At 38.5% G+C, this 14537-nt stretch overlaps 1 protein-coding gene across 5 annotated transcripts in view; it reads right to left on the minus strand.

Moving 5' to 3' along the window:
- LOC124163273 (laccase-12-like) overlaps positions 1 to 14537 on the minus strand; it is a 113679-nt gene that overhangs the window by 63398 nt on the left and 35744 nt on the right. For 3 of the 5 annotated variants that reach the window (XM_046540063.1, XM_046540066.1, XM_046540065.1), the window contains exon 2: positions 8364 to 8394. The exons of the other annotated variants lie outside the window; for them this stretch is intronic. In XM_046540063.1, the coding sequence (XP_046396019.1) occupies positions 8364 to 8394 (31 nt within the window). The remainder of the gene's footprint in view (positions 1 to 8363; positions 8395 to 14537) is intronic. 5 annotated transcript variants of the gene reach the window in all.

Genomic DNA, 14537 nt, shown 5'->3' on the forward strand with positions numbered 1-14537 from the left:
TTATAAATTGATCATCAACGGAGATAACCAATCTGAGGAGGTTAAATTGTATCGATACCCACCAATGAACAACAACTGATAAATTTTCCGTTTTCAAAAATTTATTTCTTCTTGCGACTTATGTACAGTATTACATTACATTCGATCAGATTAGCATTAATTTCACTATTCTCTCTCTACATCCATGGTCCATGGAAGGTAGAGCGGAGACCCAACAGATTTGTAACTCGTAATAAATCTTTACGACGAAAAAATATCCGTTTCTCATCGAAATGAAAATGAATGTGCACAGTGAAGGTCACGTGTAAATAAAAATGAAGAAAACTAAACATATGAATGAATACAAGTTTATTTTAGATATGTGAAGACATAATTAGTGAATGTACAAATGATTCAGTCTTCTCATCCATTGCAACTAACAACACTCGCTTCGCAGCAATAGAGCTCTAATGGAGAAGTTGGGAATTTTCATTTATTAATCTCGCAACATTGCCATTTGAGCCTCAAATACTGAATGGCTTTCATCTGTAAAAGATGATTTAACTCAGGCTGGCCGACAAGTTCATGATAAAGTTGTGGCCACTACTTCGATGTAAAATGTAAAAAACAGGTAATTAGGTGGATTTCGAGGAAGATAGAGGGAGACTTAGTAGCTCTGATGGTAGGAAAGGCTTGTCATTACGAATATTTGGAAAATGCTGGAGAATTGAAACTAGTTGGTGCTTGAATATGAGAATGCTTAAGGCAATAAGCGTAAAGCTCTAGGAAAACGACTAGCGAGGTCTTGAAATTCGTTGTAATAGCATTGAAGACACTTGAAAATAGTGATGAAAGAAAGAATATGAAGCGGATAAAAAGTTAAATTCTCAAGTTGAGATTAGGATAAATAGTGATGTGAGAAGTAAGAAAGAAATTATCAGCAGAATAGCCTAAGTGAAGAGAGCATTCTTCCGAAAGAAAAATACACATTCAGTAGGAAGTGATAGCATAGAAGTAAGGAAACAGTATATAAGAACTTACATTAGGAGTATGCTTCTCTATACGATGATAATGAGAAGGATCACAATCATCGTAAAACGGTCATCGCAATCCATAAGATTGATGACCGAATTTGAAATTTAACGCGTATTAATCCCAGAATATCAACATAAGTATTTGATGTTTTTGAAGCAGGTTTTATTGCAAAACTTATGCGAATGGCAGTGAACATGAAAAATTTCATTAATACCGATAGAAAATCAGAATAAGCGTAGCGCCCGAATATTCACGATCGAAAGTTCTGATGATAAGAGAAGCTATTGAGAAGTCGTAGTACGCTTGAATGAATTTCGTCCACTTGTTGTAATAAACGATGCTAATCAGTATTTCATTCCCATCGTGGAAAGTCTGCAAAGTTACGTGTTCAGTATGCTGAATTAATAACCACCTCGACCCAGTTTGACAATGCCAAGGCTTAGAAAAACATTTGAAATATTCATTCAAGAGCGTTCAGCATCCTATTTTTTTCACGTATAAGGGACCGGATTAGCTTTTCCTTCTTAGTACGAATTGAAAGAAACGTAGCCACAATCTTCTTATATTTTGAGGTTAGTGCCGTCTCGTGGCGTGAGAAAGCGTTCATTAAATGGCTTATAAGTCATGACAAGAAGACGCACAATTTCAGCTACACTGATCTCTTTTCACGATTGATTTTTCTTGTTGGAATCGGAATGGTTTGGAGGGTTGGCTTCGTACCCCGTAGGCCTGGGTTCAAATCCTGGCGGTGGCCGAGATTTTTCAGGGACTCCCTGATCCCTGCTTGAGTATTTTTTGGAGGCACTTCAAGCACAACACTCCGTATCACAAATAAAATATTTTACGATTCTTGGGCCTCTCTAGTCATCGCGCTGATATGAACGGAATGTAACTTAAAATATGGTATACAGGTTTCTATCTCTATATTATTTCTACTGCATAGATACCTTTTTCTCAACTTATACGCAACCAAACTCTACAAATGAGGTACCAAAATACACAGAATTTATCAGAGAACATGGGACGGCATAACTTACTTCCCAAATATTGCTATTGTTCCCTAAAATTGGTTTTTAAATAATAAAAAAAAACAAAAAAAACAAAAACCGGTATATATTCCTGACGTTAACGGCGCACAAACTTATACATCTGTTCATTTGCAACAATATCTCGCATTCTTTAAATAACTTTTATCAAAATGCGGCTGATTCCACATTCAAGTCTCCTGTTGATACGTAAGTAAGAGTCATCATGTGCGTTTGCGAGGATAGTGTAATTACTTCCAATGTTGTGTTTAAAGAGGTCCTCTGACCTCAATTTGTACATGAACATTCCAATTAAATTGGTACATAAGACCCTGCCTTTTTTTTCTACATTTTAAAATTAGAAACGCGCCTATCCCTCTGTGGACCTGCATTGAAAAGAGCGGGGGAAGCCCGCTGGGAGCGGGCGTAGCACGCTCGTTTTCAAGTTAATTATGTCATTAGTTTTCTAGTTAAAGTTATTTGGTATGTACCAATCAACGGAAATTTATACATACACTACATGAGATTAAAAAGTACAAGTAAAATACATAATTGAATTTTTGGCTACGCTAATATAAGTGCGAGTTCTAAAATTGGGATGCTCGTCCGAAGAAGGTGCTGAAATGTACTCCGTATTGGTAGTTACTAATTGATAGAACGGCGCGGATTTAACTGCCTCGGTCATAACGTCCAGTCTATCAATGGACATCATGAACAATGTCTCCAAGGCGGTGGCTTTCCCCTGCTCTCTCTCCTCTAGGCCACTGCTTAGTGATTGAATGAGACCCGAAAATATAGCTTCCTGATTATAAATAGCCTCGAAAACAAATATTATATAACATTATGAATTGATTACATTTATAAAACATAATACCATTTTTATGTAACTTTTTCGCATTGTAATCATGTTTCTATCTTTTTTCCAGCTTTTCGCACATTTTTTTGCACTTCCTTAGAGTAATAATATTGGAACTATTGAACAGCATGATTTTAACAAGAAACAGACCATTATTAATGAACTTGGTTATACTTCGGATTTCTTCCTCCGAATTGAACATCAATAATTATCCAAAGATTATTTAATAATTCAAACTCCTAACTCATCAAAATTAAAATAATAGCAATGGAAGTGAGAGCTTAAATATAATACGCAATTAAACAAAAATTTGTGCTCGGAAGGTGCGCAAAAAATCACGAAATATTGTGAAGAGAATTTATTTAATCATTAATTTAATTCCAGTCGCAGCAAATTTACATTATTAATTTATAATATAACTATATTAAACTAAATGTACACTAAAATTTCAAGAAAATTTTACATAATTATTATTATTTACGATAATTTACAATTACCTGTAACATTTGGGAACGATTTGAGTCTTATTCACATTCCATCAGGTCATGAGAGATGCCATAATGGCCTTTACTCCTGATCCCTCGGCCTCGGGAAAATGCAGTATGCGGCCGTTACCTACGTTGGAATCGCGCGTGGGAAAGGCGCGGCACGTCAATAGAAATCCTGGCTGCGAGCCAGTAAGAACTCCTGCAGCCCTGGCCTATTTCTCTTGGGACACCAAAATCACCCGCTCATCAAATAGCCCTTCGCTCGGCCATTATCTCGCGTCGAGATTCAAACAACGGAAAGGCTAAAGGGATGTCTGGGGATACTCGCCGCAATGAGATCGCAATCACAACTTCAACTGTTTCTCCGAGTCGCCGGTTGCATCACCAGGGAGAAGGCCAAACACCGCGGCGTGGCGTTTGGCATGAAAGGCGGCACACGGCACAACGGTCGAGGCTCTGCAGTGGCTCCTCTTGCTCACTGAGAGAGGCGATTGTGACCGTCATCCGGAACGTTTTAAGGCGTGCGAAAAAAAGTGCACGAAAAGCTTACTGCTTACTGCTCTGAAGGCCGTTTTACACGGAGTTCGTTATTGTGCAGGTTAGAACTGCATTAATATGTCTTCATGGCATGAAATTGCGTAAATGAACGTGCCAAATTTGGACGAGCTATTTTACCGTCTCACGTCAAGGGCGTACCATAAGTACCAAGGACCAAAAGTACCATCAGGGGGCATGCCATAGTTGTTCAAGTTATAGGTAAGATTTAAGCATGGGAGAGGTGAATGAAACCAACATTTTAACGAAAACGTAACGGCTCTTTATTAGTTTTTAAAATTATCTGCTTCAAAAATATTGTTTTCCTTAAAGACATTTGCGATTTTTGCTTCTATAGGGGGGGGGGGGGGGGGGGGCAGCTGTCTCCTCTCGCTCCTCGCTGGGTACGCTGGCTCGCTCGCGCATGTCTCACGTCCATGCATTCTCACATGTGTTCTACCGATTGACCGTTTTACAAGATGCTTTTGACTGCGCCGTCGTACACACGTCAGATTGTGCAAATACGTGCCCCGTGTAAATCGACCTTGAGAGTTAGGGGTGGAGTTATATTATTATTAGGTATTAATCAGCCGTTTTACACGGGGTAGTCTGGCATGTGCACGAAGACGCAGTCAAAATTGCGTCGTATAAAGCGGTGAATTGCAAGATCGCATGCAAGAATGCATGGAATTGCAAGCAATAAAGCGGTGAATTGCAAGAACGCATGGAACAGGCGCGAAATAGCTCCTGTTCTAATTTCGTTCGCGCTTTTGCGTAGTTGCACGCCGTGTTGAGAAATTGATGCAGTTCTAACCTGCGCATTGCGTGCCCCGTGTAAAACGGCCTTACCGGTTGGAGCGGGTTCCCGTGGAGCATTTTGCGAATCACAGCTCCCAAAATTGAACCTACCTCATCAATTCCCATTGGGCCTATTCCGTTTTATTCTATTTATTATCCTATTCTATTCCTTCCCCTTCCTGCTAACGGTACTGGTACCTTCTTGGTACTGAATCCGCCCCAGTTAGAATGTTTCCACCTCGAGAATCAAATCATTCACGGATCGAGCAGGTAAATCCTAGTTTTTTCCCTTTTCTGGTGCAGTGTCGTCCAAGTTTATTGAGGGTATGTTGCTCAGCTTTAATGATGGAGGAGGTTCAACTAAAAGTTCAAATTCATAGGTGATGGTATAAAAAAAACGGGGCAGTCGTGGGACTGGCCGACAGAAGTGAAAACTGAAATAATTATTACCCATTTATTTTTTATATAGATTTAATATTATTAAAGAACTAATTTTTCCAGTAATACTCTTTTTTCAACAAAAATTGAAATTATTTTTTTCAGCAAACTGTTTCTTATTAAATATATATTAAAAATACGATGTGTATGAATAGAAAGTAACATCATTTATATATTAAAATATAATATGCTTTTATTTCTTTTATTTAATATGCTTTAAACCTATAATTGTTCACTATGCACATAAAAGAAACTGCCTTAAATTGTACTGACCTGTATTTTTATAGCGTGTACACTCTTCTGCACGTTCATGCACGAGCTCTTTATATTTAATGAACTTATACAATATACATTATAGATTTTTATTTTCAATTTTAATACTTTTAAAGCAAAAAGACTTTAACATTCTATATATTAACAATATATTAACAAAGTGTATATATTAATCTCTATTAACAGTCTACAAAATAATACGCACTGTATAGAAAAAGTGCACATGTACAGTATAGAACTAGAAGTAGACAGATACCAGTATTCAGTATGTAAAAGTATGGCGGTGACGCAACCTATACCATTGTATACACTATACACACTATGCATATGTATATCTCGCTGTAGCGATCGCGGTGTCGGGTCGGAGACGCTCACGCGAATTCTATGCTTTTTCCCCATCCCGCAAAAGTGCTTAACGCCGCTAAAGAAGTTTTCACTTCAAAAAGTTCATATTGCAATATTTTAAACAAAGTTCTAATTACATTTCAAATTTGAAAGCAGAAAGAATACGCGCACGATTCACGAAAAAGATTCATCTTTTTCGTGAATCGTGCGCGTATTCTACGTACTTCTGCACGTTCATGCACGAGCTCTTTATATTTAATGAACTTATACAATATACACCTTAGGTTTTTATTTTCAATTTTAATATTTTTAAAACAAAAAGACTTTAACAGTCTATATATTAACAATATATTAACAAAGTTTATTTACTACACCTAGTCAGCCTGCGTAGTTGAAATATCCATTGTAAATTTTTTTAAATTGTATGAGATTGAGAAAAAAATCCTCCCCGGCGGGGAATTGAACCCCGGTCTCCCGCGTGACAGGCGGGGTACTGACCACTACACAATCGAAAATGAGATATCAAGAGACGAATTTTAAGACGGAAATGTAGATCTCGCTGTAGCGTTCGCGGTGTCGGGTCGGTCACTCTCACGCGAATTCTATGCTTTTTCCCCATCCCGTAAAAGTGCTTAACGTCGCTAAAGAAGTTTTCACTTAAAAAAGATTGCAGGATTGAAGTCGAAAAGGTAGTTATACGATCTGAAATAGCTTGGTAGTGCAATTTCATCATACCAGGGGAAAGAGTACGGCATTAGGAGATCATTCTGAAATACAAGAAAGCAGTCAATCAGGACCATCACTTCGAGACAGTTAGAGGAAAGAATGGCTTGAAATATTCTTCGTTACTTAGCATGACTGTTGAAGGAAGAAGTTGCCATATTTTACCAACGGCACAATGGCGCCCACTCCATGGGGCCAAAGGGGGCCGGAGCCCCCTCAAAAATTCGTTATGGGGGGGAGGAAAATACGTGCCAAGCTTGTTAATTTTCCCCGGAGTATCGAGTTATCGAGAGTCGAGTTTAGAGGGTTCAGTTGTTGACGATGTGACTCTTCTAAAATGCTTAAAAAAAACTTAAAAACTCACTATTCATAAAATTTCCTGGGGCGAGACCCAGTATGGGCCTCCCAATATTTTTTATGAGTCGGCAGCCCTACAACGGCAACACATTACCGTAGATCAGATCATAAAATAAAACAAGAGACATAGACTGTAAAACAAATAGTTTTAGACTACCGTTTTTTCCGCGATCGATGGGAGATTATAACGTCAGCGTTAGGACTTTGAAATACTCAGCTTATTAAAACCACATGTCTGTTTCCACACACTTTTATTTACACCGACCATGGTTTCGGCAACTTGTACCATTATCAAGGTGATAATGGTGCAAGGTGCCGAAACCATGGTCGGTGTAAATAAAAGTGTGTGGAAACAGACAAGTGGTTTTAATAAGCTGAATATCAAATATTTCCGCCGTATCACGCCGGACACTGTATCTTTTACTTTGAAATAGGTTAGTTAACTGGTAGTGTAGCTTACTAACTCATGTATTCCTCAATCCATACTTCTGAATTTTCCTAATATTTCTAGCAGCATGTTTGGCATGTTTTTAGCTTCACAAGTAGATTGCCCTCTTAAGTTGGATTAATCCTACGGATTAATCCAATAGCTTATGTGTCACGTATGCATGTCCTATGTTCTTGGTACACATATTCGTGGAAGTAAACTTTCCCCATGGATGGTGTCGCGCATGCTGGATTTTGGTAATGGTTGCATGTTGGCAATGGTTCTCGCCCACAAAACACCTCTGTAGGTGACTTACAGGGTGATATTTAGGTCTAGACACAATTAATAGATTTCCCATTCAGGTAAACCGTTTTGCAAAGAGGAGGCTTATACTGGTAATGGCTTGTTAAATAACTTGCATCTTTGTTATTCGACCCGGTGGAGATACCGAGAAGAATTTATTCAGCAAGTTCCTCAGGGGGCACTATGATATTGATTTAGGTTCTCTCTAGCTGATTGAACCTTCGCTCATATGAATGACTTCGCGCAGTTTTTATTCAAGTTTAAAGTAGTAGTGTAACTGAAGCAAGACATTCAGTAATGGAATATGAAGACGCGGAGTTGATTACTAATTTTATGCGCTCCTTTCACTTAAATAACCGTTAGAGTGATTGCAATATTTATAAATAAGAACGTATTCATCGCATTTGCCGTTTATGCCATTCAGAATAATAAATATTAAAAATTTTATAATTACACAAAGTCAGGAGTGCACAAATAGGTTGGCTTTAAGGATGAAATGACAAAATGAATAAATATACGCTCCAATATTGCTGATGTTATGATATGGTTTTCTTTACTGACTGAATTCCATTGTGAAATTTTGGCGATACGCAACCTCTTACTATTGGTGCTTTTATGGGTAGCCTTGTGATAGCAGAAAGCTAGTCACTAAAATGGAATTCATAACAATCACCTCCTTAGATTCATTATTTTTAGGAATAAATGGCATTCTTTCAGTGATGTATTAATTCAAATTTTATTTTTCGCGCGAATTTACATTAGTAAAGGCAAAATCTACATACCTCAAACAGAGTTTTACTGGCTTTCTGAGATCTGAAAGGAAAAAGATAACCGGTGTAAACGACTTTCAGTTAACAAAAAAAACATGAAATTGAACTCCTTAGCATTAAACTCAATTTTTTCTGCCATTTTAGGCTATATAAATCCCTCTGGCGTCTTATACTTTTCACTCAGCCAAGAGAAAGGAGTTTTTTGGTGGCATAATTCATTTTTATTTTGTATGATTTTGGCGACATTCAGACCTTCCTTCAGATTATGAACCAACATATTCCTTCTAACCGAAATAAGAAAGGAAGATGGCTTGATGATATAGGCCTTCAACTTTCCGTACTCATGAAGTATTATCTAGAGATTGGCATCTATTTTTAAAATTATGCATAAAAATTACTTTTATGAATTTGAATCTCAGAATTAATGGTAGATATCAAACATATAGTCTAAAAATAACAACAAGATTAATTTTTGTCCTCGTATAAATTAACTATTTCTCATAGTATACAAACATATAGATAAGAAGCCTCGTAGGCAATATATCTGTATGAAATAAAATCTTAGTACTTTGCAGAGAACGAAAATCAAAATAACGTTAATGTAGGTTATTAACAAACGAAAACAACGCGGAAAATTTTAAAACTTGGACTAAATGAAATAAATTTATTAAAACTTTTTTGACCATTACTTACATAATATTCTATAATTCACTTTCCTTTTAATGATTCGAGCGCTGCCATCGGATTTTGGTGGCCATTTTTAAAACTAATCCCCATATTCAACTTGTAGAATAGATTAGAAGAAAAGATAGATAGACAATGGAAAATTTAGAGTTTTGACACTTTTTTCTAGGGTTTCAGACGATTTTTGAGGGGTTGATTAAATGAAATTTATTCCTATCTCGTCTCGTTCACCCCAAACATTTATACGAGTGAGTGAGTGGTCGGAAATGGGCTTTAAAGTATATAAATTCCTTTCAATATCAATTTTAGAGATTCAGTGGCCGATATATATGTACGAAACCAACTTAAAGTATTCATTACTGATGAAAGTATCTCCAGGAAATCACAAAATAATTGTAAATAGGTTTCTCCATGATAATATGCATGAACTTCGCAGTTGCAGGCAGGCGGTCGTAATTTAGAAGTAATTTTCTTAGGCCTTGTCCAAAAGGCACATCTACTGTGAGGGATGTAATCATGGACCACAAAATAAGCCAATCATATGGATAGCTCACTTGAACACCTGAGGAATCTCGAGGGTGAAGCAAGACGCTATCGTTTTGATCGCTTGCTTCACAGCGTACATTGAACCAATGGGAGAAAGGAAAAAAAAGCCATCTCCGAGCTGCCCCAGGTGCATCATCGAGGGAAAATGAGAATACTTCACTCCGTGCTGTGCGAGCGAGCGAGGTTTGACCCCGCAATGAATTAACGTCGGACATCGCTCAACCACGAAAGCGGTCATGTAGACGAACAGCGAAAGGATTTGGCCGCATCGCACCTCAAGCTCTCGCGGGCAATAATGGCGCCCTCCTGATAGCGCCCCCCTCCGGCACCGACGTGAATGGGAAGGAGGTGGGGATTTGTCGGTAGTCACGAGGGCAAAACGTGACGGCTCAGCCTCTTGGCTGCGGACTCCAATAACCAGTGCATTGCACGAGATCTTGGATACGGCGATACTCACAACATTGCCGAGGGCAAAGGTTAACGAATCGGCATGCCCACGATCTCCAACTGAGGATTGTGAAATGACAAAATCGGCTGCGAAACGCTGACCTTCCGTGGAATGAGTCATCCGCTTTGCGCAATTCGGCGATATCGAATGGGTGAATCGTTGACAAAACTCGAGAAGTGTCCATAAATTTTAACAGTCCGAAGTTCTTGTATCTACTAGAAAGGCACTATCTATTTCCCATCTTATTCACAGTCTTCATCATAAATTCGATATTCAACAATATTAAAATGACAGAAAATAAAACGAAGGTATTTACATCTGCTGGTTGGTTTTTCAAAGCATGTAGGTGACTAGTTTATTTACCACATTCTTTGAATCATTATAGTACATTCAATTTAACATTCTGCTGGCTTAAATACAAAATTACAAAGACTGCAAGATGTAGCGATTGCCATACTATTTCTTATGGATGAAAAATACTTCTTGAGCAATAATTTCTAATTGTTTCACCTTTCGCACATTGTTGGAGAGCGCTTAAACTACATATCTGTCGTTTTTAGAGTCACTCATGGTACATATAAGTTCTTAAAACACTGTAATTATACTCCATAAACTGGATACTTCAGATCACTATACAGTAGAACTATGTTAACAAAAAAAGTCATTAAGAGATAGGTATGCTATTTTCTATTTTTTCATACCGCACTACTGGCCTGTGGAGTAACATAAGCAACGTTTTTTGCTTGCGGATTCGCGTGGAGAGTTCTATCATAATCTCTTTACTGTAATGACTTTTACAAATAACTCTATTGTACACTGCTACCATAGGCAAAGTTAATAAATTGGACACGGTAATCATTACGTTTAACGTGGCATGGATTTACCGAGTAGCCTTATGAAGCTGAAAAATAAATCTTCCCTGTGTAGTGAATGCCTCAATTAAAGGGATTCGATCATATTTAGTGCTCAACATAAATTTGTTTCAATTCGTGCGAAATTTTCAAAATTATTGATGTTTTCATGAAAATTAAGTCAAAATACTCTTCCTTATGGCATTGAGCAACACATATGATTATACCTAATTACTGAAGGAAATGAGGTTTTGAGATCGCCTGTGAAGAAGTGGTTTGATGATGTAATTGGTGTTGCATACCGGTAATAGGGAGATTCCAGTTTGAATACCAGCCAAACCAAACTATTTATTCATGGCGAATTTCATCGCTGATATATAAGTGATTATACTTATTAAAAAATAAAGCCATGGAAAATGTGTTGCAGTAAATTGTAGCAAGTAATGTGTTGCATAGTAAAATAAGTACAAAATATTCCGTTCACATTGGGACAATTAGCATTACTTGTTTTAGGGATGAGTTAAATGGAAGTCGTCGTACGATAGACTTTCTTCTGGTTAGGGGATTTGCTTTCCGTTCATTTGATTCTGCTGTCCCGAAAAAAATCTCCATCAGTGGATGTGAGAATAATAATGGACATTTCCATTCACAATGACGGGGGCAGATGCGTTGATGCCTTTTCTCTGTCCATTACGGTCCTGTCATCGCCCAGCTATCGAGTACATTGACCCTTTATCAAAAGTAGGACATGATGAGGAAGATAAGCAGATCTGAAGATATTTTGAAAGCGAGCATAATAGTAAATTTAGTACCGCTAATCGACATTTGCGAATTTAGTCACGCAAAAGATCATTAAATCTTTTCAGGCACCAAAATAATCATGACATTTCGAGTTTCACCTTATCATAACCCGGATATAGATGATCAATGGGCCCAACTGGGGAATTGCAGACTCATGTCCACACCGAAAATGAGTGTGGGAAAATTATTTTGCGTATGGTGAAGTGGTTTGAGCTGTGTCACGCACCAATTCGCAGATCATAGTCAGTGGCGGATCTATTGGGGAGGGGGGGCTAAGGAGGATAAAGCCCCCCCCTTGGATATCCAATTTACTCTGGATAGATCGGTAATTTTTTCCGACCCCCCACTAATGCTAGAATTTTCACCCCCACTTGCGCGTAAGGGCAGATCCAGAATTTTTTTACAAGGGTCTGACAGGCATACGGCACGCATTTGACATTATAAGCAACATACAAGGGGGGATCGGGTCGGTGTGGTGGCTTCCCACCCGGCGGGCCCGGGTTCAAATCCCGGCAGCGGCAGAGAATTTTCAGAGACTGCCCGATCCCTGCTGGAGTGTTGTGTGGAGGACATTTCAAGCGTAAAACTCCGTCTGTCGGATGGGACGTTAAGCCGTGGTACCCTTGGCGCCTTTCGTTAAGAGCAGGCAAATCCGACGCCGGGTTTCTCTCCACCCTTCCTTCCATACCCTTCCCCCATGGTGCAAATGACCTCAGCTGTCGGTCGCCTCCTCCAAGTACCATACCAGCAACATAAAACAATCAATGTACGAAATATTCTCTTTATATTTATTTTGAAAGCTATTAATATGAAAATGTTAATAAGTTAAATATATAACAACAACAATTTTGAAACCCCTTTGCCACTTGGGTGATGCTATTTTCCAGCGGTGACTAAAGAATGACCCCTCCCCCCCTTGTCCCTATCATGGATCCGCTGTTGATCATAGTCAGCACAGAAAATATGTGCGAAAAATCCACCGAGATAAAATCTTTCGCCTTGACCAGAATACGAACCCGTATCCCCCGGTTTCCGGTAGAGTGCTTTAGCCAGTCAAGCTACCGAGTCGTCATTCTTCTCTGTAGAAATTTGAGGACTATATCGGACGAGGTAGTATGGGCTGCTGAGCATATTATGCGACTAGCAGTCCAAATCGTGCGCATAGCACCATTAGGATTAAGGATAAGATATATCGTAATTATATCATGTTTTGAAATTTGCTATGGTACATGGTTGGAACGGAACTCATCAAAGTAGTAAGCACAAGGATAGGCGGGTTTAAAGGGCCCTCCCCCCCAGACCCTTAAAAAATAGACAAGATTTTTTATGCAGTTATCATTACGATGTTTTGTTTTGTGTATCACAGAGCCTCGATTATTTAAGCCTTGAGCCCAAGTCTAAAAGACAGATTTGCTGGTCATTGGTCATTCGCTAGTCAACGCTCCAAAATAGCATCACACAAGAGGCAAAGTGGCTCGAAAACTGTCGTTATTTTATATTTAACATATTAATATTTTCATCTGAATAACTTTTTAAAAAATAAAGGGAATAATTCGTACCTTGATTGTTGTATGTTACTTATACTGTCAAATGTGTACCGTATGCCTGTGAGACCCTTATGCCCCCCCAGAAAAAAATCCTTGATCCTCCCTTACGCGCAAATTTATCCATAACGACGCTAAAACATTGCCCGAACAATCCCATGGACGGCAAAGAAAACATAAGATGGAGTTGGTAGCACTCGCCTGGGCAACATTTTGGTTACAAGAGTATGGGTTCGGAGGAAAACCATGGTCGTAATCAGTGCTGTAGTCGGAAAAACATTTAGGCGGTACTCACCAAAAATTCCAACAGCCGAACATGTATTATACATCCGGACGCGAAGGTATTTTAACCGGTACGCTTATAACGAGTTTGGATTTTAGGGGGTACGCCGTACCGGCCCAATTACAGCACTGGTCGCAATATTAAACCTCGGAACGATATTCGATCAGGACGATTGCAAAATGGAAAAAAATAAGCGGGGATAGATTGGAATTCATGCGAGAAACGCATGGCGCCTTATGAAACAGGCACGAAAGCGATGGAACACAGCAATCCCTTTAATTCAGCCGAAATAAAATTTAAGGCCGAGGAAAAGCCAAAACAAACATTTCGAAGTCGCGCGTCCCAGTCGCTTGTTTACGATCGTGACTTTTTCATCCATCTCAAAACCTCGACGCATCAGTTGGCGAAGACGGCAAAACTATACGGAATTGGGTCCGAGAGAAAGAGACCTTATTTGGAACGAAAATTATGACGCAACATTGAGCTTTTTCCAACTGCTAGCATAGTCTGCTGACATATATTGTCCCTTCAAGAAGTAAAATTCTCCCATGCTGGAAAGGCCAAATGGATAGTTCTAGCCGTCTTGTCAGGACGATGAATTAACGACTAGGTTTGAGAACTAGTATAGTACTACATATACTTTGACAATGATGTTTTGACTTTTGCCGAAACTATAGGCTTTCCCCTTCCTACTTCGTTGTTTACTTTCAGGATAAAACTCGAAATGTAAATTCTGAACAACAAATCAAAAACTTTAAAAAAATCTTGCCGAGGAACGAAAAATAAATCATATAAAACATAAAGAGAAAAAAGTAACCAGCAAAATTCGAAGGGAATTTAGATCTACGGAAGCAGAGATCATTTTCATATTTCATCTTGAGATTATTTTCCGTTTTCCTTTCTATTTTTTATCCTTAATTTAATCCACTGTATTCCATTTCAAGATGAATTTTATATTATATTATTTTTATGTTTACTTTAGGACTATAAGTCCAATTCTCTGAGACCAGAAGAGTCTACAGTAGAAAG

The sequence above is a fragment of the Ischnura elegans genome, chromosome 8 (assembly GCF_921293095.1).
Source record: "Ischnura elegans chromosome 8, ioIscEleg1.1, whole genome shotgun sequence".
Classification (NCBI taxonomy): domain Eukaryota; kingdom Metazoa; phylum Arthropoda; class Insecta; order Odonata; family Coenagrionidae; genus Ischnura; species Ischnura elegans.